The sequence below is a fragment of the Podarcis vaucheri genome (genome assembly GCF_965113315.1).
Source record: "Podarcis vaucheri genome assembly, chromosome: 14".
NCBI classification, from domain to species: Eukaryota; Metazoa; Chordata; class Lepidosauria; order Squamata; family Lacertidae; genus Podarcis; species Podarcis vaucheri.
The window spans coordinates 1435607-1463476 of NC_138752.1; the positions used below are offsets into that span (position 1 = coordinate 1435607).

At 51.1% G+C, this 27870-nt stretch overlaps 1 protein-coding gene across 3 annotated transcripts; it reads left to right on the forward strand.

Moving 5' to 3' along the window:
* Positions 1-227: 227 nt before the first annotated feature.
* Positions 228-27859, forward strand: LOC309518210 (uncharacterized protein). 3 transcript variants are annotated; one of them, XM_082198112.1, is made up of 7 exons: positions 228-321; positions 12704-13060; positions 14071-14463; positions 16122-16226; positions 16331-16355; positions 16448-16479; positions 26456-27859. In XM_082198112.1, exons 2-7 carry the CDS (start codon positions 12832-12834, stop codon positions 26641-26643), a joined length of 972 nt encoding a protein of 323 aa, XP_082054238.1. In that variant the 5' UTR covers positions 228-321; positions 12704-12831; the 3' UTR covers positions 26644-27859. The 3 variants fall into 3 exon arrangements, with proteins under 3 accessions (XP_082054238.1, XP_082054237.1, XP_082054236.1); XM_082198110.1 differs by lacking the exon at positions 228-321 and adding an exon at positions 2968-3204; XM_082198111.1 differs by lacking the exons at positions 228-321; positions 16122-16226 and adding an exon at positions 2961-3204.
* Positions 27860-27870: the final 11 nt, after the last annotated feature.

The following is a 27870-nucleotide window of genomic DNA, read 5'->3' on the forward strand; positions in this document are numbered from 1 at the left end:
GAAATACTTTCAGGTGCAATTCCAAGATTTCTGAATTAATTCAGTGAATTAGTTAACATGAATCAGAGTTCAGTCCAAGCCCTGTTCCTGTTTTATACTCCTTTCCATGCACAGTGAGGACTCTCACTCTGCCTACACTAGGCATATAATCTTGCTTTCCCGCTCAGAGAGAGGAAATGTTCTGCCACCTCGTGGCTGATCAGGGCAATACACGCAGAGGCCCAGAATGCGCCGAGCAAGTCCGGAGCATTTATGGATCTTAAAACTTTCGCGTTCGCTCATTTTCACCCGCTGCAGTGAAGGTCTCCTGGGTTTTATCAGGCGAGGACTAAAGGGAGAGATGGTTCAAGGGGGTGGGGGTGGGACGAGGGAAGTATTAGAGCACAGGCTATGCAGGCAACCCCCCCCTGCTCTTTCCGGGGGGGGGGGCAGAGCTTTCTGGCAGCCACAGGAGGGGGGCCGAGAAGGAGCAGCAAGACAGGGCCTGGGATGGGGCTGGAGGGGTTAATGGAGCTACAGTCATTTAGACCACATCTAACATTGTCTTGGGAAGTGTAATTTACCTCTCCTGGATCTACAGTTCCCAGCACTCTTAACAAACTATAGTTCCCACAATGCTTTGGGGGAAGCCATGCAATTTAAATCAGATTTAAATGTATGCTGTGGATGCGACCTGGAATTCTCCATGTGGAGCCAAGCCTGCTCCTGGGGTGCCACCAAGGACGGAAGAGCTGGAGACTGAGGTCTGAGCTATGGGCAAGAGTTGCTGAGAAGCTCTCTTTCAGAGGCTCTGTTGTAATGACCAGGAGTGGTGCTTGTGCAGTAGAACGTCCCAGGTAAGGCTCCTCCATTTGAGCTACTGGCTAACAACCCCACAACCTCTCTCTTTTTTTAAAAAAAATAAATCTTAATTTTCAATTACTAAAATCCAATATAAACCACATTTTAACAATCTCAAATTACAATTCAAATTCAAATATATATCAGTTATAAAGCCAATTATACATTTTCTGTGGCCTCCTGTGTACTAGATTTCAAGGTGAGATAATTTTATTTCATCTTGCTTCCGAAGTCTTAATTAATCCATTTACATTCCGTCTTGATCTTAATCCCTTATCAACAGCTACAGAGGTTTTTTTTACTTCCATTCATATTGGCACATTTAATAAATTTTATTTCTGCAAGAGGAGTTCTGTATCCCATATATTTCCTCTGTGTGATGTTTATTTTGTCCACGTTGTTTCTTCATTCTTCCTATTCTCCATCATGTCCTGCACAGCACTGCTGCTTCCGCTTCGCTCTTTCTTTTCCTTTGTACCCAGAGAATGAGGCTGTAATTTCAACTGTGTCACACACCATCTTTTTGTTGTTACTGTTTGAGTTTAGAGAGAGAGTAATCTGGTGTCCTGCCAAAGCCTTGGCCGATCTTCAAAGCTCAAAATCCAGGTCCTCCCATGGCAATACAGTGAAAGTTTGATGCTTTAAATCCATTTCAATTTTCTCACACAGTTCTATTTTTCATTGTAATCCATGAATATGATCCCGTTCTCTTTTGTCTCCTCTTGCCTTTTATCAGTTTGTTAGCATTCAAAGCGGGGGGGGGGGGGGATTGCTGAATCATTTATGTAGAAAGAAAGGGTAAAGACTCCCCCCTCACATACCATATTTTACATGGAAGGAAGTCTTCTTTCCAGTTTGAATTGTAATGGCTTTGTAGCTGTTTCAATTTAGCAGTTTATGATCTTGTTCCATCTGCTCCAGCACGTGTCTGTATATTAGTCATAATTTCTGTTATGTACTGAAGTTCTCACCCTGGGCCAGCAGGGGGATACTGTAGATAGTTATGCAAATGAAGGATCGAAAGTGATGTTCAGTGATTGGATAGTTTTAGAAAATGGCAACAGTTACATTGTTCTGGAGCTCTATATAAGCAGGCTGACTGAGCTCCTCAGTCAGTTCTGTTCCAGCTTACAAATAAAGAGCTGCTTTGGAAGAATCGCTGTGTCGTCTGATATGTTCACCCACAACTTAACAATTTCACTCTAATAAACAGAAGTACGTCTGCTTCCTAATGGCTGCGTATGAGGGTTACCGATAGGCGAAGTACTTTTGCACTCAGTGCCTCCCTGCCTCCCGTATTCCATGCCAGAGCGAGAGCCAGGTACTGAGACAATTTGCAAGTGAAGCTCATCCCCCCCCCCGCCCTGGGCCCTGTGGGGAGCTTGAAAGGACAATTACCCTCAAATCATCCTTGTTTATTCTTCGCTAACTGTCTCCACTGGGGACGCGGGTGGCGCTGTGGGTTAAACCACAGAGCCTAGGACTTGCCGATCAGAAGGTCGGCGGTTCGAATCCCCGCGACGGGGTGAGCTCCTGTGGCTCAGCCCCTGCTCCTGCCAACCTAGCAGTTTGAAAGCACGTCAAAGTGCAAGTAGATAAATAGGTACTGCTCCGGCGGGAAGGTAAACGGCATTTCCGTGAGCTGCTCTGGTTCGCCAGAAGTGGCTTAGTCATGCTGGCCACATGACCTGGAAGCTGTACGCTGGCTCCCTTGGCCAATAAAGCATGATGAGTGCCGCAACCCCAGAGTCGGTCACGGCTGGACCTAATGGTCAGGGCTCCCTTTACCCTTTACCTTTAACTGTCTCCGCTATTGTGGGAGTGGCATCCATTAAGGGAACAACCCCACCAACCTCAGTCCACCCTCATCTACCCACTGGTTGCATGTCCTCTAAATCACAGCCAGTCTATGGAATGGCACCACCAATCAGCTTCCAACTTGGCAGGGAGGAGGATGGACACAAAACTAGAATTAGTTGTCTCTGCCTATCATTGACTTTGATCTCGCCAATATAGGCTGGTCTTCCTGCCTTCTGCCCTGCCAATGCCATTGGGCACCAGCCACCTCTGAAACTTCCTAGTTTGGTTGTATCACGTGTTAATTCCCCAGAGGAGGTGTTTGAGGGGGAGTCAGTTGTGGTTAAAGTTTCAACCTTGAGTGATTTCTAAGCAGACGGGAAGTGAAAGGCTGTAAATAACTGCTGCACTTGCAAGTTGCTTCATGTCAGCTGTCTCTTCTTCTGCTTTCCTTTCCTTTCTCAAGCGAAGAGAACTTAAGGCGACAAGACCATTTGCCTTTTTTTGTTTTCCATTTCAGGATTATGTTTTTCATGCTGATCCTTCTTTTCCTAAGGGAAATTTCAGGTACGTGTCCTACAAAGAGATCTCATGGTCTCTGCTCCTGTTGGTTTCTTAAGGAGAGGAACTGTGAGGGAAGGTCCACCAAGGACCACGCCAGGCAGAGCTGTTGTGAAGTCATGGAGAGCCCCTGGCACTTCTGCAAAGCCAATTTTGGGCTCCTCAGAGCAGATGGAAGATGTTCAGTTTGGGGCAGTGCCTGAAACAGCCTTTTGTTGGTAATAGTAAAAACGAAATGTGAATCTACGCCACAGACTGAAACTGACTTAACCATCCTTCCTTTTACACCATGAGAGTGAATGTGAGAGGCCTTGACTGTGCTGTTTTCAGTGCATGCTTAAAGCATCTTGGTTTAGACATGCCTACCCAAATATCTCAACTGCTGATGTATTTTTAGTTTATTGCTGGTTTTAATTTTCTGAATCTTTTAATTATTTTTACTAATGATTTTACTGTTTTATTCCTTTCATAAACTGCTTCAAGGTTGTTCACAATTGGGCCACGTATACATTTTATGAAATAAATAAGCAATAACAATCAATGGGCTGGAGAGGAAAGGTTATTTCATTTAGGGAAAATGGCAGGTGAGGGGAACATAATGAGGGGTGTAGGAGACATCTGGAGAAAATGGAAACAGTAGCAGAAATTGCTGATGTTTGCTTACTTCTTCCATGCCCAGAATGGAAATCAGTCTAGCAAATACAATCAGTATTTGGTGCTGTTGCTATTTTTTCAACCTCCAAATCATATGTAACTGATTACAGTTTCCCTGCCCCCATTTGCATTGCATTAATATTAATATATTGGAATAATGTGATGGAAATGTAATTTACATATAATTGATTGTTTAAGTTCTGTAATTTTGTCACAGCCGATAGCTGCCCTATATCCTTTGGCATGGCAGAGGTGTCTAAAAGTCTGCATGATGTAAAGAAAATGGACAGAGGTCCATTTTTCTCCCCCTTTGTTGGTCATCCAATGAATCCAAAGGGGGTGAGATTCCCAGTGGCCCAAAGGAAGAACTATCTTGCAAGGCATTTACTTAAATTATGAAATATGCCTTCACAGGAAAGAGTGACAGCCACCCATTTAGATGGCTTTAGACAAATTCATGGAAGATAAGGTTCTGAATGGCTACTGGCTTTAGTGGTTACATACCACCTCTGGTGCTCTGAATTCCAGGGGCTGAGACTCGCAAGGGAGTCTTGCCATCAGGTCCCCTTGGGCCAGTGGTTCTCAGCCTGCGGGTCCCCAGATGTTGTTAAACCACAACTCCCATCACCCCTAGCCAGCAAGGCCAGAGCTCAGGAATGATGGGAGTTGTAGTCCAACAACATCTGGGGACCCACAGGTTGAGAACCGCTGCCTTGGGGGCTCCCCATAGGATAGGCATCTGGTTGGCCCCATTGAGGGCAGGATGCTGGAGTAGAAGAGCCTTTGGGCTGATCCAGCAAGCTGTCCTTAGGCTCTGTCAGCCACCCTCCAACTCCAGCTCTGTATTTGGGGAGGTGATGGCAGTTAAAACGGTGTAACACTGAAGAAATATATACTATCATAGATACCGTATTTTTCGCTCTATAACACGCAGATTTTTTTCTCCTAAAAAGGAAGGGGAAATGTCTGTGCGTGTTATGCAGCGAATGTGTGGTCCCTGGAGCCGAAAAATAAGGCAAAAATCAAACCGCGCTTCAGGGAGAAGGGAGCTCTGTGAGACAGGAAGCTGTTGCTTTCCTGCATTCTGCCTCAGGGTCTTACTGCCCTCCCTGCTCTGTTTCCTTGCTGTGTTTGCTCAAACGGAACAAAGTGCAGGGAAAGCCCCTCCCCTCCAGGCAAGAAGAGAGGAAAGCAGAGCGTCGCTCTATCCTGTCCCTGCTCCGGAGGGAACAATGTTTGTGAAGGGAAGAGAGATTACAGGTTCGGCTTAAAATTCTGATTTGACTTCCTGCTTTTTGTTTTTGGAGACACACAGCATTCAAATATGCTTTCTTCCATTTAAAAGGATGAAATCCTTAAACAGTGGCTGGCTTGTGTGGGTGGGTGGGGGGAAACTTTTGCCTTCCTTTCCTCACGTTATAGCCCTCTCCTGCATTCTTAGCCTTCTGTGTTTTTCCTTCCCTCCCCACTTAAAATGTGGTTACAAAGCATGGATCCACATGGATCCTCAGGATCTTTGCATTGGGTCACCCCAAATTCACCATCAGAGCACACAGCATGTCCATGGCTACAGCCTGTTCCCCCCCCAAAAAAAAATCACGCACCCACTGTTGCCTGGGGCTGCAATGGTGCAAAAACGTGGTTACAAAGCATGGATCCACATGGATCCTCAGGATCTTTGCATTGGGTCAGCCAAAATTCACCATCAGAGCACATAGCATGTCCATGACTACAGCCTGTCCCCCCCCCCAAAAAAATCACGCACCCACTGTTGCCTGGGGCTGCAATGGTGCAAAAACGTGGTTAAAAAGTATGGGTCCACATGGATCCTCAGGATCTTTGCATTGGGTCAGCCAAAATTCACCATCAGAGCACATAGCATGTCCATGGCTACAGCCTGCCCCCCCCAAAAAAATCACGCACCCACTGTTGCCTGGGGCTGCAATGGTGCAAAAACGTGGTTACAAAGCATGGATCCACAGGGATTCTCAGGATTTTTGCATTGGGTCACCCCAAATTCACCATCAGATCACATGTCTGTGGCCACAGCATGAAGCACAAAAATGATACGTCCACTGTTTCATTCAGAATATTTTTTCCCTTGTTTTCCTCCTCTAAAAACGATGTGCGTGTTATGGTCAGGTGCGTGTTATAGAGCGAAAAATACGGTACTGTCAGGGGTTCAGAAGCAGAGACGCAGAGAAGGGTGGAAACAGAGAGCGAGGGGGAGGAAGCCGAAGGGAGAATGAGTGATGATGACGACCCGAGATCTCCAAGCCTAAGCAGTGAGTCAGAGGACTCCCAAAAGGGAGCCCCAGTGAGCAGAGCAAGGGGGGGATCCGGGGGGACACCCCAGGAGGAAGGGAACAGAGGAGACTCAGAGAGCAGCAGCTGGAAGTCGGGACCCACGCTCAAGACTGAGAGCAGCAGGGAGGAAGGCAGCCAGGCATCGGGTTCCGGAGGCCGTCAGCAGGAGGGAGGGCACGAGTCAGGGGTGGTCACGCCCTCCTCAGAGAGCGAGGCAACGGTCAAGAGGAAAGTAGAGAGTTGGGCGCGCGCGCCAAGTTCAAATGCAGCGGAAGCTGGAGCAGTAAGCAGCCCGGAGAGTGAGCCAGGTCCCAAAGCCCGCCGAAAGGAAGCGGAAGGATCAGGGGGGTCAGCGTCAGAGGAGAGTAGAAGGGAGGAGTCCCAGGGGGGCAGAAGGACCCAGAGACGTAGGGAGAGGCGAAGGAGGTGGAGCAAGGCTAGGGTATTAAGCTGGTGTGCAAGAGGCGGGGACTCAGATGGGTCTTCGCCGACCTAGGGCAGAAGGTGTAGAGCTGCACGCTGCAGTTCGGAAATGAAACCTGTAACTCAATAAAGACTCTTTTAAAGTGGACGCTGTGTGGCGTGGTCCTATGTGAGCTGGGACCTGGTAGCAGCTCTGACAGTAAGACCCATCCCATCAAAGCTTCAGAAACCTGAAACCTCGCAGCGGGAGCAGAAGCCGCTAGGGGAGGAAGAGGGGTGTCTGTAAGCAAGCTCACAAAGGTTAGCAAGATGACGGAAGAACAGAGGATCTCCGCGCTGCAAGAGGCAGTGACCCAGTTGTCCTCAGAGGTATTGGCTTCCAAGAAACGGGAGGAGGAGACTACAGCCGCCTACAGAGACCTACACGCCAGGTTTGAGATGCTTGTTAAGCAAGGGCAACCGGGACCCAGACCGGAGGGCGTGGGATTGGCACGGAGAGCAGGAGGGCTTGTGGCTCACTTCGATAGGACTTTGCAACAGTACCCTAATTTTAGAGCAGACGTAATGTGCGCACTGCAACTGCTGGCAAAAGACTTTAGAGATGAGGAAGAGAAGGTGGGGTTCATATTGTCCCATTTGCATGGGGATGCCAAAGCCTGGCTGCGCAATTTGTGGAGGGATAAAGATCCGGCGCTTCAGAATGCAGATGCCTTTATCAAAGCGATGGATGCGTGTTTTTTGTCTACTATTGATGTGGATCTTGCCAGACGGGAGATTCATGGACTAAAACAAGGGAGGGCGAGCGTCCGGCAGTATCACGCCCGATTTTTTGCGCTGGTCAGTGCTTTAGAATGGGATCGGGATTCGCCCCCTGTCAGAGACCTCTTCTGGGAGGGTCTAAGTTCTGCGGTTAAGGATGAAATTGCAAGGGGGGAGAGGCCCCGAAGCACGCAGGAGGTGGTCCAAAGGGCGCTGACTGTGGGGGTGAGGCTGGAAGAACGTCCATGGTGCAGAGATGAAGGACGTGGAGGGCGCGAAGCAGCGAGAAGTTTCTCTTTCGTTCCGAGGGAAGCAGCGCGTGCGCAATCCACACCTCCGCCAGGAGGGGGAGGGGAACCGATGGAGGTTGGAGGTGCAAGGGCTCAGTCAGCAGCCAGAGCCCTAGCACCGGCAGCAGTGAAAGCGAAGCCTCCTAGAGGGAACAGGAAGTGTTACATCTGCGAGGATCCAGGCCATTTGGCGAAGGAGTGTCCCCGGAGGCTCCACAAGCACACTGCAGCCTCAGCAATGGTGACTGCAGCAACGCAGCAAGGAGAACCACAGCAGGGAAACGACGATGTCTGGCTGGAGACGGAGGCACTGGGGCCCAGCCAGACGCATCTGTGAAGCAGTCCCCAGCGATATTGCAACCCACGGATCCCCTCCCACCCAAACCAGTAGTGCAGCTCACAGCGTCTCTCCAGCTACCCGACGGCGTCACTATCGAAGTGCCGCTTTCTGTGGATTCTGGAAGCAACGCAGACTTTATAGCGCAGAGCTTTGTGGAGCAGCACGCTATACAGCTATTGCCTGCCACTCTGCCCCTGCAAGTCGTCACAGTGGATGGCAGAGAGTTGCTAGGGGGGCAGGTGGTGAAGCAGACGCCACCGATGGTGATGCGCCTTGGCAACCACAGGGAAGTCATCAGTTTTAATGTCACCCAACTGTCGGACACGCCCATTGTGTTGGGCATGAGTTGGCTGGACAGGCACAGTCCGACACTGGCTTGGTACCAGAGACAACTGATCTTCGGCTCCTCTTATTGCGCAGAACACTGCATCCTGCCCCGTCGGGAGGGAGAGGAGGAGGAATCACAACTGCAGTTGGGAACGTTGCAAGCGGTCCCCCACAAATACGCGAGCTTTTTGGAGGTCTTCTGCGAGAAGGAGGCGGACAAGCTACCCCCTCACCGGCCATATGACTGCAAGATTGACCTCCTACCGGGGGCGACGCTGCCGAAGGGGCGGCTATACTCCATGTCTGAAGATGAAATGCAGGAACTCAAACAGTTCATCGAGCATAATCTGGAGCGTGGCTTCATCAGAGAGTCCAAGGCAGTGGGGGGCAGTCCCGTTTTCTTCGTGAAAAAGAAAGACACGCCCCAAAAAAGACTCGTTGTGGACTACCGCCTTTTGAACCAGATGACCAAACCGTCTGATTACCCCATGCCCAGGATTGACGACCTCCTCGCGACGGTGCGCAAGGGACGCGTGTTCACCAAGTTGGACCTGCGAGGGGCGTACAATCTCATCCGCATGCGGGAGGGCGATGAGTGGAAGACGGCCATGTTCACACCGCTGGGCACCTACGAATACAGAGTTATGCCCTTTGGATTACAAAATGGCTCTCACTGTTTTCAAGCTTTTATGCATCACGTGTTGGAGGGACTCCTCTACAAGACATGCGTCTGCTTCCTGGATGACATCCTGATTTTCTCTGACTCGCAGCAAGCTCACGACCGAGACGTGAGGGAGGTGCTCAGCAGGTTGCAACAACATAGACTGTACGCCAAGCTGGAGAAGTGCCAGTTCGACACGACGGAGGTGGATTTCCTGGGATACAAGTTGTCGGACAAGGGGATAGCCATGGACAGCACCAAGGTTCGTGCGGTATTGGATTGGAAGAGCCCGCGCAACCGGAAGGAGGTCCAGCGGTTTGTCGGCTTCGCCAACTTCTATCGCAAGTTTATCAAGGGGTTCGCGATGCAGACGGCAGCAATTACGGACACGCTCAGCTCCAAAAAAAAGAAATTCATCTGGACGGAGCAGGCGGAACAGTCCTTTCAAGCGCTCAAGCATCTCTTCGCATCGGAGAAGCAACTGCTGCATATCGACCCCAGTAAACCGTTGAGGGTAGAGACAGACGCGTCAGACAGAGCCGTGGGAGCTGTCCTGCTGCAGCGAGACCCGCAGGGGGTGTGGCGGCCGGGAGCGTTCTACTCCAGAAAGCTCAGCAAGTCGGAGCAGAACTACACCATCTGGGACAGGGAGTTGCTGGCCATTCATGCAGCTTTCAAGGCGTGGAGGCACTTCCTAATCGGCGCCAAGCACACGGTGCAGGTCTGCACGGACCACAAGAATCTGGAGCACTGGCGCACGGCTCAGTTCCTGAACCAGAGGCAGATACGTTGGGCGGAGTTCTTTGCTGACTTCAATTTCCGAATAGAGTACGTCCCAGGCGACACCAACATCATGGCGGATGCACTGTCCCGAAAACCGCAATACCTAGAAGAGGTGACGCCAGCGGCGGCCATGCACATCTTCGCACCGACGGCGTGGGCGTGTGCCTCAGCTACAGTAGACCTGGATGCGGTGCGACGTGCATTGCGGGACGACTCATTCGCGCAAGACAAGATGGCGGAACTGCTCAGAGGCACGGCTACCACGGACGAGTTCCAGGTGCGGGACGGCTTGCTCCTACGCAAAGGGGCTGTCTATGTACCAGGAGACGACCTTCGCGCCAAGGTACTGCAACAGTTGCACGACGCACCCACGGCCGGTCACTTTGGCACAGAGAAAACGATGGAATTAGTCGCGAGAGACTTCTGGTGGCCCAGGCTGAGAGGGGAGGTCGCGGACTACGTCGCGAGGTGCGACACCTGCCAGAGGGCCAAGCCGGTACACAGACCACCGGCGGGACTGTTAGAACCGCTGCAAACGCCGTTTGAACCGTGGGAGAGGGTGGCCCTGGACTTTGTGACGGATTTACCCAGCTCGAGAGGCAAGACAGCTGTGCTGGTGGTGGTGGACTTGTTCACCAAGATGGCACATTTCATTCCGTGTGCGAAGGTGGCCACGGCGGAACAAACCGCCAAACTGTTCATAGATCACGTGTTCAAAGTGCATGGCCTGCCACGGTCTATCCTGTCCGACCGCGGACGCCAGTTCATCTCGTCTTTCTGGCAGAAGCTGATGGGTTTTCTAAATGTCAAGGTCAATCTGGCATCAGCAAGACACCCGCAGACCAACGGGCAAGCAGAGAGGGTCAATGCCATCATGCAGCAGTACCTGAGATGCTATGCCAATCAACAGCCTGCGACGTGGGTGGATTACCTGCCGCTAGCCGAGTTCGCTTACAACAACACGAAGCACGTGTCCACAGGAGTGACGCCGTTCTTTGCCAACAATGGGAGGCATCCCAGAACCTTCCCGGGACTGGAGAGAGTGGGGGAAGGAGAACCACAGACGGCGGACGCGTTCGCGTCAGAGCTGCAGGCGGTCCACGATCAACTCAGACGGCAGCTGGAGCTAGCTAAGCACGCCTACAAGGTGCAAGCTGACAAGCACAGGCGGGTTGGCGAAGTGATCCAAGTGGGAGACTGGGTCTGGTTGGCAGCCCACGCAGTGCCGACCAGGTCACTTGCCAAGAAGAAGTTGGGGCACAAGCAGATCGGTCCGTACCAAGTCGAAGCGCAGATCAACCCGGTAGCCTTCCGACTGGCGCTGCCGGAGGGTTCCAGAATGCATCCGGTGTTCCACAGGTCGGTGCTCACTCCCTACAAGGCACCTCACAGGTTCCAGGAGCCAGGGACGGCGCCAAGTCCGCTCCGGGAACGGACGGAGACGCGGGGGGTGAGGCACCAGGGCCACATCAACGAGGTCACGGAGATTTTGGACTCCAGATGGGGGGAAGAGGGAGTCGAATACCTCTTAGCCAGAGAGGGCACCCGGGCCAGCGCCAATAGCTGGGTGCCAGACTACGCTTTGGAGGAACCCCTGCTCAAGGACGAGTTTCATGCCCTCTTCCCACACAAACCCATGCCAGCGAGCTTCTTCGACGACTGGTTGTTCACACCCACTCTTTCTTCCAGCACGTTCCATGGATTCGACTCAGAAGGGGAACCCACACGGAGCACCCGTTCCCCAGAAGGTTCACCGGCAGGTTCGGCATCAGGCAACTCGTATTGGTGGGACGATCGACCAGAGGAGCAATGGCGCAGGAAGTGGCTGGAGATGCCAGGTCGAGCGACCGACGCAGAGACTGACATGGACGTGTTCGGGGAGGACCTCGGGTTCGAGCACGGCGGTACAGAGATGGAAGAGCAACAAGTCAACGTCGACGACCGCGAGGGGGAAGACTCGGAGGTCTTCAGTTGGCGGCCACCCACGGGGAGCGACCTGTATCCAGCATTCCCTCCCATGATGATGGAGCACCCAGCACCCACACCTGACAGCGGGGAGGGGGGAAGGGGGGGCTTCGAGGGGGGGATGGATGTCAGGGGTTCAGAAGCAGAGACGCAGAGAAGGGTGGAAACAGAGAGCGAGGGGGAGGAAGCCGAAGGGAGAATGAGTGATGATGACGACCCGAGATCTCCAAGCCTAAGCAGTGAGTCAGAGGACTCCCAAAAGGGAGCCCCAGTGAGCAGAGCAAGGGGGGGATCCGGGGGGACACCCCAGGAGGAAGGGAACAGAGGAGACTCAGAGAGCAGCAGCTGGAAGTCGGGACCCACGCTCAAGACTGAGAGCAGCAGGGAGGAAGGCAGCCAGGCATCGGGTTCCGGAGGCCGTCAGCAGGAGGGAGGGCACGAGTCAGGGGTGGTCACGCCCTCCTCAGAGAGCGAGGCAACGGTCAAGAGGAAAGTAGAGAGTTGGGCGCGCGCGCCAAGTTCAAATGCAGCGGAAGCTGGAGCAGTAAGCAGCCCGGAGAGTGAGCCAGGTCCCAAAGCCCGCCGAAAGGAAGCGGAAGGATCAGGGGGGTCAGCGTCAGAGGAGAGTAGAAGGGAGGAGTCCCAGGGGGGCAGAAGGACCCAGAGACGTAGGGAGAGGCGAAGGAGGTGGAGCAAGGCTAGGGTATTAAGCTGGTGTGCAAGAGGCGGGGACTCAGATGGGTCTTCGCCGACCTAGGGCAGAAGGTGTAGAGCTGCACGCTGCAGTTCGGAAATGAAACCTGTAACTCAATAAAGACTCTTTTAAAGTGGACGCTGTGTGGCGTGGTCCTATGTGAGCTGGGACCTGGTAGCAGCTCTGACAGGTACATTCAGGAGAGGGACCACATTACAGCTTCCAAAGGTTCAGGGAATTCTTTTGCCCTGAAGTGCAAGATCCTACAAATACGAGCCGTGAACACTTTCCTCCCCCTACAGGCGCAACCTTCATTAATATTTATGAAAATGAAAATCACTGGCTGAGCTGCAGCAACACATCAGCCGATCAGAAGGAATCAAGATGGTGGTTGGGGAAAGACTGCTCCTCCTTGGTCCAATTTCAGCCAATGCCTTGTGATCCAAGTTCTCAGTGCCCAGCAGGAAAGACCCTCACAAGCCGATATCTCAACTGTACACAAAGGAATGTCTCTATTGCTGCTTTCCCAGGTGGTGGAATATTTGCATGCAAAGCCCTGTCAGGTAGCAATGCGTCAGATGCACACCCACTTATTAATAAGGAGGAGCACTGCAGGAATTTCAACTTCTTCATTGTAGCAATAATAAACAACACTGTAGGTGAGTGCATTAAAAGACAGCATGTCATTTTGAGGTGAATTCAGAAAGCATAAGAGTAACAGGTGCACTGGAAAAAGAAATAGCAACACAGGAAATCTGCCATACAGAGTTAGCTAAGGATTATCTGCAGTGACTCCAGGGTTTCAGAGAGGGTTCTCTCTTCCTCTCTGCCCCTGAGCTAAGAACATAATTTCTCTTTTAGAACCATTTCCATTTATGTTTGCTAGTGGGAATGCAGGCAACAGCCATGAAATTCACAGCAAAAGCAAAAATGATGTGCTTCCAACTGAGGATAACTCCAAGAGTCAAAATAAATGAAAGACTTTTTTTTTTTTAAAGAGAGAAGGCATTAGACCAGATGGATGTGCCATCTTAGTCCTACGCAGATTAGACCCATTGAAGTTAATGGGCACAGCTCACCTGGGTCCATGAATTTCAGTGAGCCAATTCTTGATAGGATTAGTAGGATGCCATAACTAGCTGGTGTTTACTTTGGCAGGGAGACAGAATGCAAACCAGTTCAATCAGATCCATGCAGAATAAGCTGCAATAATGCACAGGTCAAAATTCACCATTGGAAGCAAAAGTATTGGAAAGCTCTCCCTTTTCAAACTTTGCCCATTTTGCTTGAGGGTCACTGACTTGAATATGTAATGTTAGTTTTCAGTGAGGTACAAATGCCAGAAAGAACCAAGGGGAAGCTTTTGCACATTTCTAGCAAACTGTATGAAAAAAATGTCATGATTATGCACTGGTACCTCGGGTTAAGTACTTAATTCGTTCCGGAGGTCTATTCTTAACCTGAAACTGTTCTTAACCTGAACTTCCACTTTAGCTAATGGGGCCTCCTGCAGCCGCCGTGCTGCCGGAGCACGATTCCTGTTCTCATCCTGAAGCAAAGTTCTTAACCTGAGGCACTATTTCTGGGTTAGCGGAGTCTGTAACCTGAAGCATATGTAACCCGGGGTACCACTGTTACTCTCATGTGACTATTCCATTTTGCATTGCAGAGAGTAGCATGCAATCAGAAGAATTAGTGGTTGTTGAAGGAGAACAGAACTTCACTCTTCCTTGTGAATTTAATTTGACTGGTGCCAGAGACATATTTACTTTGTATTGGATTAAGGAAACATTTGAAAGGAGGTGCCTTGCTTCTGTTTCAAATGAAGACCACTGTTTTTCTAATAATCTAAACTGCTGTGTTGGCACCAAGATCAAAAAGAGACAGGTCAAAAATTTGACTGACCCACTTGGCAGACATCAAAGTCATTACCTGACAATTTTCAACACCACCACTTCAGACACTGGAGTGTATTTCTGCCTGGTTGCTGTTTACACCAACAGACACGTGTGGAAGATTGTAAATAATGTGACTGTACAAGTGCGAAAAGGCAACAGTGAAGGTGAGTTTAGAAATTATTTTTAAAAATGTGTTCTCTTCCTTTAGTTGAGTGTTGGATGCTCAGAAACTCTCCTCATTGACTGGGGACTTAGGCAGGAAGGGCAGGCACCCCGAAGGCCTTCCCTCACCACTCAAGACATTTGGGAAACTCTCGGAGAAACCCTTGTGGGGGATGGATCATGGTCATCTGTCCTCAAATTGGGCTCTGCCACGAGTGGTGGGGGAAAACAATCGGTTCAGAACTTTCTAGTTTACCCTTCCTGAAACACTGAAATTAATACAAATGTAAGGTTCTGCACTTAGGCAGGAAGAACCAGATGCACAAATACAAAATGGGAGACACCTGGCGTACATGTGAAAAGGATCTAGGGATCTTGGTGGACCACAAGCTGAACATGAGTCAACATGAATGTGATAAAGCAGCTAAAAAAGCTGACACTATTCTAGGCTACATCAACAGAAGTCTAGTGTCCAGATCAAGGGAAGTCATAGGACCACTGTTCTGCCTTGGTCACACCACACCTGGAATCCTGCCTTCAGTTCTGGGCACCACAATTTAAGAAGGATGTTGACAAGCTGGAAGGTGTGCAGAGGAGGGCAACCAAGATGGTCAAGGGTCTGGAAACGAAGCCTTATGAGGAATGCTTGAAGGAGCTGGGTATGTTTAGCCTGGAAAAGAAGAGACTGAGAGGTGATAGGACAGCCATCTTCCAATATCTGAAGGGCTGTCCCATGGAAGAGGGAGGAAACTGGTTTCCTCCTGCTTTCAAGGGGAGAACACAAAGCAATGGATTCAGGTTGCAACTCCTCTTACCTTCAACAGGCTTGTGCGGGACAGTTGCTGCAGAGGTTTTCTCAACTGGCTTAAACCCAAAACAGACAATTTTTTTTTTTTGGGGGGGAGGGAGGTGCTGGTGCTCACCATGAACTTACTACACTGAGTGCCACACTTTTAACATTTGAAAGGAAAAAAAAAAGGTGCCGGTACTGCTTACCCTTGAGTACCCCCAGAAAAAAAGCACTGGAAGGAGTATCCCATTAAAAGGATTTGGGAGAAGTTGCTTCTGTCCAGACATCCAGGCGGGGGCCATAGCACTCCTCAAGGTGGCGATCCCATGGGGCATTCCTACTTGATGTATGTCACAGGACCTCACCATTGTGTTGACCTCCAAAAAGGCTACTTCCAGCAGGTGGCTGGATGTTGATGGTTGTGTCCAATGCTTATGCCAAACCTCTGACATTTGCAATCGATAAAGAGGTGGCCCGATTTGACTCAAAGCAGTGCCCGTTCTGTCTGGTTCTTCTCTGTGAGTCGGGCAAAGTGGGCTTGGGGTGCCTGGGCATGCAGAAAAGAGATTCTGACTAAAGACCAGGGAGAACTTTCTGACACTAAGAGCTGTTTGACAGGGGAACAGGGTCTTCTTGGAGTAGGACTAGCATTGAATTCCACTCCCCATAATCCCCAAAGCTCTAAGCCTAAGAAAATACAGACAGGATTTTGGCTTGTATGATCATATCAGCAGATCAATGTTTGCCATCCATTATCCTCACAAAACTTTGAGGAATGTTTAAGTAAATTGGAAACAATAAAATTAGCCTGAGGCTGCCATGTTTCTTTTCCTCCGCCTGATACCATATCATATTGGGATCTCTTTTCAGGGTCTACTTTTACAAAAGAGCTACAGATCTCACTGGGAGTGGTAGGAGGAATTGTTCTGATTAGTGGGATAATATTGTTCCTTTGCTGGAAGAAAAAGTCTAAAGGTAATGAAAGAAGAACATATTATAAGGTGGAATCAAAGGTGACTGTGATTTGCAAAAGCATTTTAAACTGCTACTTAATAATGCATATATTTTTTGTTTGACAGGAAAGGCATATGAATCGCAACAAAGGTACTACATGTCAAACAATATAAAGAATTCTGCTGGTGCTTCTCTCCCTTCCAGACCATAAAAATGACTCTAAATTTATCTCTTCTATTTAGGGATCAGACCACAACTGAAATGGAAGAAGACTGTAAGCACAAGCCCCCTTTTGAATAATGTTATAAGTGGTGTCTCATGTAAGAGATATAGGCAAATGTCCAACACATATTCCTTAGAGGATGTTACATGTGTCACATTTAGTGGACATGAATCATTAAGTGTGAATTCAGATAGTTAGCATTCATGCAATTAAAATTCTGCATAGAACTTGAGCAGGTTAGGAAAGGAGACTAGGTCGGCGAATGCAAAGACGCCATGCAAGAAAAAATCTTGCTTGTTGGAGAGAAAGGTGCACTTTATGCCATAGGAGCCAACTCCGAGGGGTCAAGGTCCTTTCGCCCTCCCAAAAATATTTGAAGGGGCTCCCCCCCCCCAGTTGATGGGTAGTGCCATTTAAATGGTGTGTGTGTGCTGTGCCATGTGATTGATTATGCAAGGTAGGGCTTACTTGCCCCCCATATTTTATTCAAGTTGGCACCCCTGCTCCCTGCCATGCTAGTTGTCTAGATGCAGGGAAACATTCACAAATATGATCTCTCAGCTGCTGTAATGGGAAGGTGGTGGTTCATTTTACCACCTTAGGATTCTAGAGCTTCATTCGCATCTCATTCTGTGGGGGACTCTTTCCTTTTGTGTGGGGGTCAGCCATATTTCCAGACTGCACTGGGGTAATAAAAATCCTTAAGAGGCCCTCAAGAATGACAGTGACCATTTCAGTTTGGAGCAGCAGGGAAGGGTCTAGCAGAGGTTCAAAATAATAATAATAATAATAATAATAATAATAATAATAATAATAATAATTTATTTATTTGTACCCTGCTTATCTTGCTGGGTTTCCCCGGCCACTCTGGGCGGCTTCCAACAAAGATTACAAATACATTAAAACATCAGTCATTAAAAACTTCCCTAAACAGGGCTGCCTTCAGATGTCTTCTAAACGTCAGATAGTCGTTTAGCTCTTTGACATCTGATGGGAGGGCGTTCCACAGGGCAGGCGCCACTATTGAGAAGGCCCTCTGCCTGGTTCCCTGTAACTTGGCTTCTCGCAGTGAGGGAACCGCCAGAAGGCCCTCGGAGCTGGACCTCAGTTTCTGGGCAGAACGATGGGGATGGAGATGCTCCTTCAGGTCTACTGGGCTGAGGCCATTTAGGGCTTTAAAGCACCAACACTTTGAATTGTGCTCAGAAATGTACTGGGAGCCAATGTAGGTCTTTCAAGATTGGTGTTATGTGGTCTCGGCGACTTCTCCCAGTCACCAGTCTGGCTGCCGCATTCTGAATTAGTTGTAGTTTCCAGGTCACCTTCAAAGGCAGCCCCACGTAGAGCGCATTGCAGTAGTCCAAGCGGGAGATAACCAGAGCATGCACCACTCTGGCGATGCAGTCCATGGGCAGGTAGGGTCTCAGCCTGCGTACCAGATGGAGCTGGTAGACAGCTGCCCTGGACACAGAATTAACCTGCACCTCCATGGACAGCTGTGAATCCAGAATGACTCCCAGGCTGTGCACCTAGTCCTTCAGGGGCACAGTTGCCCCATTCAGGATCAGGGAGTCCTCCACACCTGCCTGCCTCCTGTCCCCCCAAAACAGAACTTCTGTCTTGTCAGGATTCAACCTCAATCTGTTAGCTCTCATCAATCCTCCAACCGCCTCCAGACATTCACACAGAACCTTCACTGCCTTCACTGGTTCTGATTTGAAAGAGCAGAACCACTCTATGACAGTGCCACGAGCTCTCAGCTCCTCTGGACTGCCCAGAAGGATGTTATGATCGATGGTGTCAAAGGCATGTTGTGTGCAGGCATTGGAAATGACATGCTGTGCAGGTCTGCACTTTCTGACTGTGCATCTGGGACAGATGTTTTGCACCTCCTGTGCTGGTCCCGGGGGTAAGGTACCATGAGTGTAGCAGAGTCCACACGAAGAGGGGCGAGGTCCGATGCAGAGAGCCGGGCGGGGAACAGGAACGCTGGAACAGAAGGCTGAGCAGGTAACAGGAACGCCGGATGGTCGGGAACAGGAGGCCGAGCAGGGAACAGGAGTACTGGATAGTCAGGAACAGGAGGCCGAGTAGGGATCAAGAACACAGGAAGGTCCGTAGCCAACAACGACGTTGCTCCGGCAACCTGGGGCCGGCCTGACTGGGCTTTTATCCTCTTCCAAGGTCAGGGGCGGTCCCGACCCCCAGGGGCCCCACCTCCTCTGGCCTTAAGGCGAGCACTCCTCCTGGGGGCAACCAGTTCCCTTCGCCTCTCTGCCCTAAGCCTCTGCAGATCAGGAGAGGCCGAAGGGTTACTGGGCCCTGGAGGAGGCTCACCTGTGGCCACTGAGTCATCAAGCCCCTCTGGGGCCAGAAGGGCTTCACCTGGAGCCAGCTCCTGATGCACTGCCACAGGTGCAGGCTCCTCAGCATCTAGGCCTTGCCCCAGTTCAGCCGGCCCTGGAGGCGGGGACTCCTGTGCAGGCTGGGATTCCTCTGTTTCATCCTCCGAATCGGAATCCCAGGCCATCACACCATCCCCCCTCCCAGGCCCCCCCCTCAACCGAGGGTCCGGACCCGGCTTGCCGGGGTACATCGCATGGAACTCTCGGAGGCAGGCAGGTGCGTGGACGTTGGCCGCTGGTTCCCAGGAACGGTCCTCCGGTCCGTACCCCTTCCAGTCAATGAGATACTGCAGCTTTCCCCTGCGGTATCGGGAGTCCAGGATGCGTTCCACCTCGTACTCAGGCTCTCCCCGAACCAACACTGGCTGCGGTCGGGGACGGTTCGGGTGGAACTCGTCGGGTGGGGCCACCGGACTCAAAAGGGACCTGTGGAAGACCGGTTGAACCTTCAGGGTTGCGGGTAACCGGAGACGGAATGCCACAGGAGAGACTTGGTCTACAATAGGGAACGGGCCGGTGAAGCGGGCGTCCAACTTCCGCGAAGGTCGAGAGGGGTGGAGATGGCGAGTGGAGAGCCAAACCAGGTCACCGACGCGAAGTTCCAGCCCCACCTGGCGGTGGCGGTCGGCCTGGGCTTTGTACGCTTCCTTGGCCTGGTGCAGTTGCTCCACCAAAAGCTGTTGCTGGGACTGAAGCTCTTGAAGCCACTCTGTCACCGCCGGGACCGCGGATGCCGGCAGCACCTCTGGAAACAGCCGTGGATGATAACCATAACTGGCCTGGAACGGGGTTTGCTGGGTGGACGCATTCACCGCGTTGTTATAGGCGAACTCCGCCAATGCCAGGTGGTCGACCCAGTCATCCTGCTGGTAGCTGCAGTAACACCGGAGGTACTGCTCCAGCACCGCGTTCGCCCGTTCCGTCTGGCCATCGGTCTGTGGGTGGTAGGCTGACGAGAGGCAGACCTCTGTCCCGAGGGTCTGGTGTAATGCTCACCAGAACCGGGATGTGAACTGAACTCCCCGGTCGGACACCACGCGCTCAGGTAGTCCATGCAGGCGGAAGACATGCTGAAGATACAGCTGAGCAGTTTCCTTGGCTGTGGGTACAGATGGACAGGGAGCGCAGTGTACCATCTTGGTGAAATGGTCGGATCAAACCAGAAGGCAGGTACAGCCACGAGACGAGGGTAAGTCCACTATAAAGTCCAATGAAACCGTGTGCCAAGGGCGCGGTGGAACTGGCAATGGCTGAAGTAGGCCGGGGGGTCGCCCGGTAGGACCCTTGGCACGACGACAGACATCACAACCAGCAACGTAGCGAGCCACGTCAGCCTTCAGGCGGGGCCACCAAAATTCCCGACTGACCAGATGGGTGGTCCGATACCGCCCAAAGTGCCCCGCTGCTGGGGCATCATGGACCATCCGGAGAACCTCCAGCCGTAGTGGCCCTGGCGGGACGTACAGTCGACCGTGGTGCAGCAGAAGGCCCTGATGCAGGACCAGCCCCGGATACTGTGGGCTGGACCCTTCAGCCAGCTCCCGGAGACGATCCTGGGCCCAAGCGTCGACCCGCTGCTGTTCCCGCACCCGAACCTGCAGTGGCTGCGCCTCCTGGGTGGCCAGGAATGCAGCCGGAGGTAGGATCGTGGTGGGTTCTGCTTGCTGTACCGTGTCTGCGTTGTCTTCAGGTTTCCGGGACAGGGCATCCGCCTTCTGATTCTGAGAGCTAGGGATGTAGCGGATCCGAAACTGGAACCGGGAAAAGAACAACGCCCACCGGATCTGTCTTTGGTTCAGCTTGCGGGTGGTCTGGAGGTACTCCAGGTTCCGGTGGTCGGTTCTCACCTCCACCGGATGTCGTGCCCCCTCAAGATGATGGCGCCAGACCTCAAAGGCTACCTTGATGGCCAGTAGTTCCCGCTCCCACACAGTATAGTTACGCTCCGCTGGTAGGAGCTGGCGGGAATAGAAGGCACAGGGTAAGAGTGGCGCTTCAGGACCAATCTGTTGAGACAAGACGGCACCGAGAGCCGTACTGGAGGCGTCGGTCTCCACCACAAAGGGTCGAGAGGGGTCAGGATGTTGTAAGATTGGTGCCCTCTGGAAACAGGCCTTCAACCCCTGAAACGCCTCCTCTGCCTCCTTGTCCCAGGAAAACGGCGTCTTTGGGCGCAGTAGCCGGGTCAACGGGGTGGTGCGATGAGCATAATCAGCGATGAAGGTCCGGTAGTAATTGGCGAACCCCAGGAAACGTTGTAGGTCCTTGCGGTTCCGGGGTGCCGCCCATTCTTGAACCGCTGTCACCTTCCCCGGGTCCATTTGCACCCCATCCGGGGAGAGCCGGTGACCAAGGAAGTCCACAGTCCGCTGATGGAACTCGCACTTGCTGAGCTTTGCGTACAAACGGTGCTCACGCAAGCGTTGCAGCACGGTCCGGACATGTCCCTCATGGCGAGCCGGGTCACGGGAGTAAATCAGTATGTCATCCAAATACACCACCACGTACTTGTCTAACAAGTCCTGAAACACGTGGTTGATGTAGCGTTGGAACACAGCAGGCGCGTTGCACAAACCGAACGGCATAACCAAATATTCGAACTGCCCGTACCGGGTCCCAAACGCTGTCTTCCACTCATCCCCGGCTCGGATCCGAATCAAGTTGTAGGCCCCCCGGAGGTCCAGCTTGGTGAACACCTGTGCCCCTTGCACCCGCTCCAGCAGCTCCGAGATAAGGGGCAAGGGGTACCGATCTGGGACGGTAATTTTGTTCAGGGCTCGGTAATCATGGCCAGGGCGGAGTTCCCCACATTTCTTCTTAATGAAAAGCACTGGTGCCGCGGTAGGCGAGGTGGAAGACCTAATGAACCCACGCTCCAGGTTCTTGCACAAGAAGTCCTGCAAAGCCTCGCGCTCTGGCTCTGTTAGAGAATATAAGCGACTCACTGGTAAAGGCGCTCCGGGTTGGAGGTCTATGCCGCAGTCAAAAGGCCGATGCGGCGGCAGCTGGTCTGCCCCCCGTTCCTCGAACACGTCCTGGTAGTCCTGATACACGGCTGGGAGCGTGGTTGCTGCCTCCTCTGAGGGCGCGGCCGCCAGCGTCCCGGATTGAGCATGGGAACATGGGTCTGGGAAGTGCACGGTCCGTTTGACCCAGTCAATCTGAACATTGTGGGCTTCCAGCCAGTCCATCCCGAGCACCAGGGGGAAGCGGGGCATAGAGGCAATGTCCAAAGTGCGCAACTCCCGGTGCTGCTGGAAACACAGGACCAGGGGCTGGGTCTCCTGAGTAACGGCACCTGAACACAGAAGTCGTCCGTCAATCGCTTCCACCTGGACCGGTACTGGCTTGTTCCGAAGTGGCACCTGATGATGGGCGGCAAAAGCAGCGTCCATATAGGAGCGGGTTGCCCCTGAATCTACCAAAGCATGGGTGTGGATCCAGGGCCCACCTGGAGGGTATAAACGTACCGAAACCATAAGATGTTGCAAGTCCATTGGTGCAGGCCCATTCTGCGCGGTTTGGGACCCCCGGTAGCTAGGGCCATCAGCTACTGGGGTTGGCGGTTTCCCTGCGGCTGGCGTTTCTCAGGGCAAGACCGAGCGAAGTGTCCACTTCCGCCACAGTAAAGACAGAGATTTCCCTCCCGACGCCGCGCCTTCTCGGCGGGGGAAAGGCGTGGCCGCACTGCCCCGAGCTGCATAGGCTCCTCCGTTAAATCAGTTGTGACCGTGGGGCTGCCGGAAAAAGCTGGTGCCGTGAACTGGAAGTGTCGGCGACCCCGGACCTGACGACGATCCTCCAACCGGTCGTCTATTTGTAGACTCCGTTGAATGAGAGTGTCTAGCGTGGTGGGGCGTTCCATTGTGGCCAACTGATCCAGTACCTCGTCCGAAAGCCCTTCGAGATACTGGTCCCGCAGTGCCGAATCATTCCAGGTCAAGTCCTGTGCCAACAGCCGAAACTCCGTGGTATATGCGGCCACCGTGGACTTGCCCTGTTTCAAACGCCGAATCGCCCGGTTGGCTTGACTCCCTTTCTGGGGGTTGCCGAACGCGGCCTCCAAACGATTGCAAAACCCTGTATAGTCTGCCAGCAAGGGGGAGTCTTGCCTGAGTAGCGGCAACGCCCACTTGGCCACCTGGTCCTTTAACAAACTAATCAAAAAGTGCACCTTGGTGCGGTCGTCAGGAAAGTTCCGGGCTCGCCCCTGAATATACAGCTTGGCCTGGGCCAGGAACATGGGAAAGCTGGCCGGGGCTCCATCAAATTTCTCAGGCAAAGCCACTGGGTACTTGCCAGGCGCCGGGGCGTCGGCCCCAGGAGCCGGTAGGGCTTCCAAGCGTTGCTGAAGTGCCACAACCGCGTCACTGAGCTGCTGCACGGTGTGAGTCAAGGCCTGGTTCTCCTGGGCCAAAGTCACCAGTGCAGCCGCCTGGTCAGCCATGGCCTCTGGCTCTTCCCGAACGCACCCCTACGAAGGGGGAGTGCGGGTGTGGCGGGAGCAAACTGTGCTGGTCCCGGGGGTAAGGTACCGTGAGTGTAGCAGAGTCCACACGAAGAGGGGCGAGGTCCGATGCAGAGAGCCGGGCGGGGAACAGGAACGCTGGAACAGAAGGCGGAGCAGGTAACAGGAACGCCGGATGGTCGGGAACAGGAGGCCGAGCAGGGAACAGGAGTACTGGATAGTCAGGAACAGGAGGCCGAGCAGCGATCAAGAACACAGGAAGGTCCGAAGCCAACAACGACGTTGCTCCCGCAACCTGGGGCCGGCCTGACTGGGCTTTTATCCTCTTCCAAGGTCAGGGGTGGTCCCGACCCCCAGGAGCCCCGCCTCCTCTGGCCTTAAGGCGAGCACTCCTCCTGGGGGCAACCAGTTCCCTTCGCCTCTCTGCCCTAAGCCTCTGCAGATCAGGAGAGGCCGAAGGGTTACTGGGCCCTGGAGGAGGCTCACCTGTGGCCACTGAGTCATCAAGCCCCTCTGGGGCCAGAAGGGCTTCACCTGGGGCCAGCTCCTGATGCACTGCCACAGGTGCAGGCTCCTCAGCATCTAGGCCTTGCCCCAGTTCAGCCGGCCCTGGAGGCGGGGACTCCTGTGCAGGCTGGGATTCCTCTGTTTCATCCTCCGAATCGGAATCCCAGGCCATCACACCTCCAGATGTTTGCCGAACTAAACTCCCATCTGCCCCAGCAAGCAGGGCAGAGCCAGGGCAGAGCCAGTGTGGTGTAGTGGTTAAGAGCGGTAGTCACTTAATCTGGGAAACTGGGTTCGTGTCTCCGCTCCTCCACATGCAGCTGCTGGGTGACCTTGGGCCAGTCACACTTCTTTGAAGTCTCTCAGCCCCACTCACCTCACAGAGTGTTTGTTGTGGGGGAGGAAGGGAAAGGAGAATGTTAGCCGCTTTGAGACTCCTGAAGGGGAGTGAAAGGCGGGATATCAAATCCAAACTCTTCTTCTTCTTCTTCAGGGCCAACGGCCAAGGATGTTGATGATAATAATATTATATAATTTTTATTTATTTATACCCCGCTCATCTGGCTGACTTGCCCACCCACTCTAGGCGGTTTCCAACACAAAGAATAACCATAATAATAAAACATCAAACATTAATAGTAACAATCTGATCCTATATAAATAGTCACAATATCTTTAAAATAAACAACCTACATCAAATAAAGCAAAATTCAACAATCCACTAAAATTCAATAGTAAACAGCAAAATCAAACATCAAATAATAATTAAACTGTTTAGTAATTCTTTATTGTAATAAATATAATCTATAACATTGGTCAACAACAAATTTGTGTTTTTTCAGTTGATTTAGGACGAATCTGATGCGCTGAATCCAAAAATCACATTGGTTTTGCTCAATCAGGTCAAGTTTTTGAGCTATGGCCACGTCTTTTTTATGTTTTTGTTCACATGTACGCTTGTGTGGAGCATTTTAGAAGAAGTTGGTGGGGGTAAAATGCCATGTCGAATAATTGTTTTGATTGGAAATGATTATTTTAATGACAAGAAGTATTCAGGTCCAATAGTTCTGGGTGATTATGTCGAAAAGGGATCAGTTTGAAGTCATAAAACCTCGAAATCTTCCATAAATTGGTGCGGCTGGGATCAATAGAAAGAACCGGAGCAGCCTCAAGTATCCTGATCATTGTGATGAAATTCCAGTGCCTATCTTCGGAGAACTTCCTGACATTAGTGATGAAGATGCCTCCAGTGTTGAAGGACATGAAGAAGAAGAAGTGGTGCTTGAAGATGATGCTCCACATCCATTTTCCCAGAAGGAGTTGGATGATCTAGTTCGCAACCTCAGCTTGTCGAAGGACTCTGCCAAACTGTTGGCATCCAGATTGAAGGAAAAAAACCTCCTCTCTGACAGTGCTCGCATCAGCTTCTTCCGCAACAGGCATCAAGAGTACCTCCGTTTTTTCTTGGAAGAGAAGGACTTGGTGTACTGTGCAGATATTGCGCAGCTTCTGCTCAAGCTTGGAGTGCCACAGTACGAACCCAAAGATTGGAGACTGTTCATTGACAGCAGCAAGCGATCACTGAAATGTGTTCTGCTACACAACGGCAACCAGTTTGCCTCTATACCCCTGGCTCACTCGACTACACTGAAGGAGAACTATGAAGCGGTGAAGTATGTGCTGGAGAAAATTGGTTATGATCAGCATAAGTGGTTTATTTGTGTTGACCTGAAGATGGTGAGCTTTTTGTTGGGACAACAGTCTGGCTTCACCAAGTACCCATGTTTTCTGTGCATGTGGGATAGTAGGGACCGTGCTCAGCATTACATGAAGAAGGACTGGCCTGTGTGGGAGGAATTGGTGCCTTGCAAAGAAAGGAACGTCATCAACGACCCTCTGGTGGACAGAGACAGAATACTCTTCCCACCGCTGCACATCAAGCTCGGCTTAATCATGCAGTTCACCAAGGCTCTGGACAAGGATGGTGCATGGAGAAAGCTGACTCACAAGGAGAGCATTTGGCTAGGACATTTCCCCCTGATGTGCTTGGTTTCTATGTGCAGGGAATCCACACAACTCTTTTTATTTTTAAAAAACACACAACAGCAGACATAGATCAACATCACACAGAACACAACAAACAGTACATAGGGTAGGATCTAATGTTTGTCCTACTTAGAGTAGACCTGCTGAAGTTAATGAGCATGACTAACTTAGGTTTATTCAGTTTATTGGGGCTACGCTGAGTAGGACTCGCATTATTATTATTATTATTATTATTTATCCAATTCGTTCAACACAGAAATTTTGAATGTAACACTGGAAAAGAAAGATATTGTAAACTGCCCTATGATCCTTGGATGAAATTAAATAAAATTAAAATTAAATATAAAATAAATAGGAAAATAAAACAAAAGTAACATACAAAACCATTTGCTTACCTTTAGTATAAAATGGTAGAATTTAGAAAGGACTTTGCCATATGTTAGTTGTAGGTGCATAGCTTGGTTCTAAAGTGGTGCATCCATTTTCAGGTCCCCCTTTAAAAATAAGATAGTTGAACTTTCCATCTTAAAAATCCCTTGACATAACTTTGTAGGATAGGATTGAAAACTCATCTGAGTCTTTCCCCCTTTTCCCCTTACAGGCTCCCCATATGCCGTTTCCAGCCGCAATGACATAGATGGGAATGAAGTTGTGTATTCACTCGCGATGAGTCCTGGTGTGAACCCAGACAGACTCTATTCTTTACCAGAGAGCAAATCCGATCCTGGAATGCAACCTGGAGAGAATGTGCAAGCAATTTATGCTGTGCCAAAGAAAGAGAGATCTTGAGTAGCGCCATGGATCGAATGTTAGCTACAGATGTGGAAATTCTGGCTTGATGTCTATGTCGACACTAACTATAAAGCCAGTGGCCATGGACGAGTGTCCTTGATCTCTCAGCTTCAGTCAGGAATAAGCCATAAACAGTCTTGGCTTCCCCCAGAGAATTCGGGTTGCTAGGAGATCCCTGTTTTGGCCCACAGAGCTACAGTTTCAGAGTTCCCTGTGAAGAGGAATTGATTGTTAAACCACTCTGGAAATTGTAGCTCCAGAGGCGTAATAGGGGGATCTCATAACATAGGGTTGCCATAAATCGGACACAAAAGGTTTTTGAGCTTTTTCGGGGAAAGTTGTTGAGCTTTGGAAGATTGCCCACAGAAGGTTGGCAACCCTATCATAACAGCACTCAGTGCCCTTAATGAACTACAGCTCCCAGAATTCTTGGGGGTGAAGCCAAGACTGTTTAAAGTGGTATCATAGTGCTTTTAATGTATGGTGTGCATGCATGCCTCCCTCAAGAACCTGTGGCCTTCCAGATGTGGACCCACCCTTCCCTTACACCCTGCTTGGGGGCTGAATAGGATTTTTTTCGTAAGCCCCCAGTTGGCCTGGGGACTCACTCCTCTTTTTTTGCTGCCGCCATTCTGCTGGGAGTCCTGTTTTTTGATTGGTGTTCTGGACTGGTTTAGTTGGCTTTCATTTTGGGCAGGAAAGACAAGTTAAGATCTGGTGGGGCAAATACCTGAGGCACAATTGGGTTAAGGGCACTCTTTGCCACCCTACACTGTCTTGACGTTGGGTCCTTTGGCCTTGGCAAGTGCCTGGGCGTGAACTCCAGCCCGGTGGTGCCACAGTGCGCTTGTCAGGTTCACATGCCCATGGGGACAGCGTCTTAGGGGTGGGGGCAGGGCCAGAGGGGGATGTGGTTGAGGCAATTGTCGTGACTCTTCCCTTTATAGAACAGGCTACTTACCAGCCATGCAAAAGTCAGAGGTTTCTGCTTACACACCCCCCCATCTAGGCAAGCAACAGGCGTTGTTCCAAGAAGTGTGTCAAAGAGAGATCCTTCCCAGTCTGCATCTGTATTGGAACTGTTTTAAATATGTTTTTATTATTTTTATTACTTTGTTGCTTGGTGTTTTCTACCTTGAATGCCTTCAGGGGGAAGGATGGGATATAAATTTAATGAACAAATAAAATTTAAATAAATAAATAAAGCAAGTAAGTTGAGTTTGA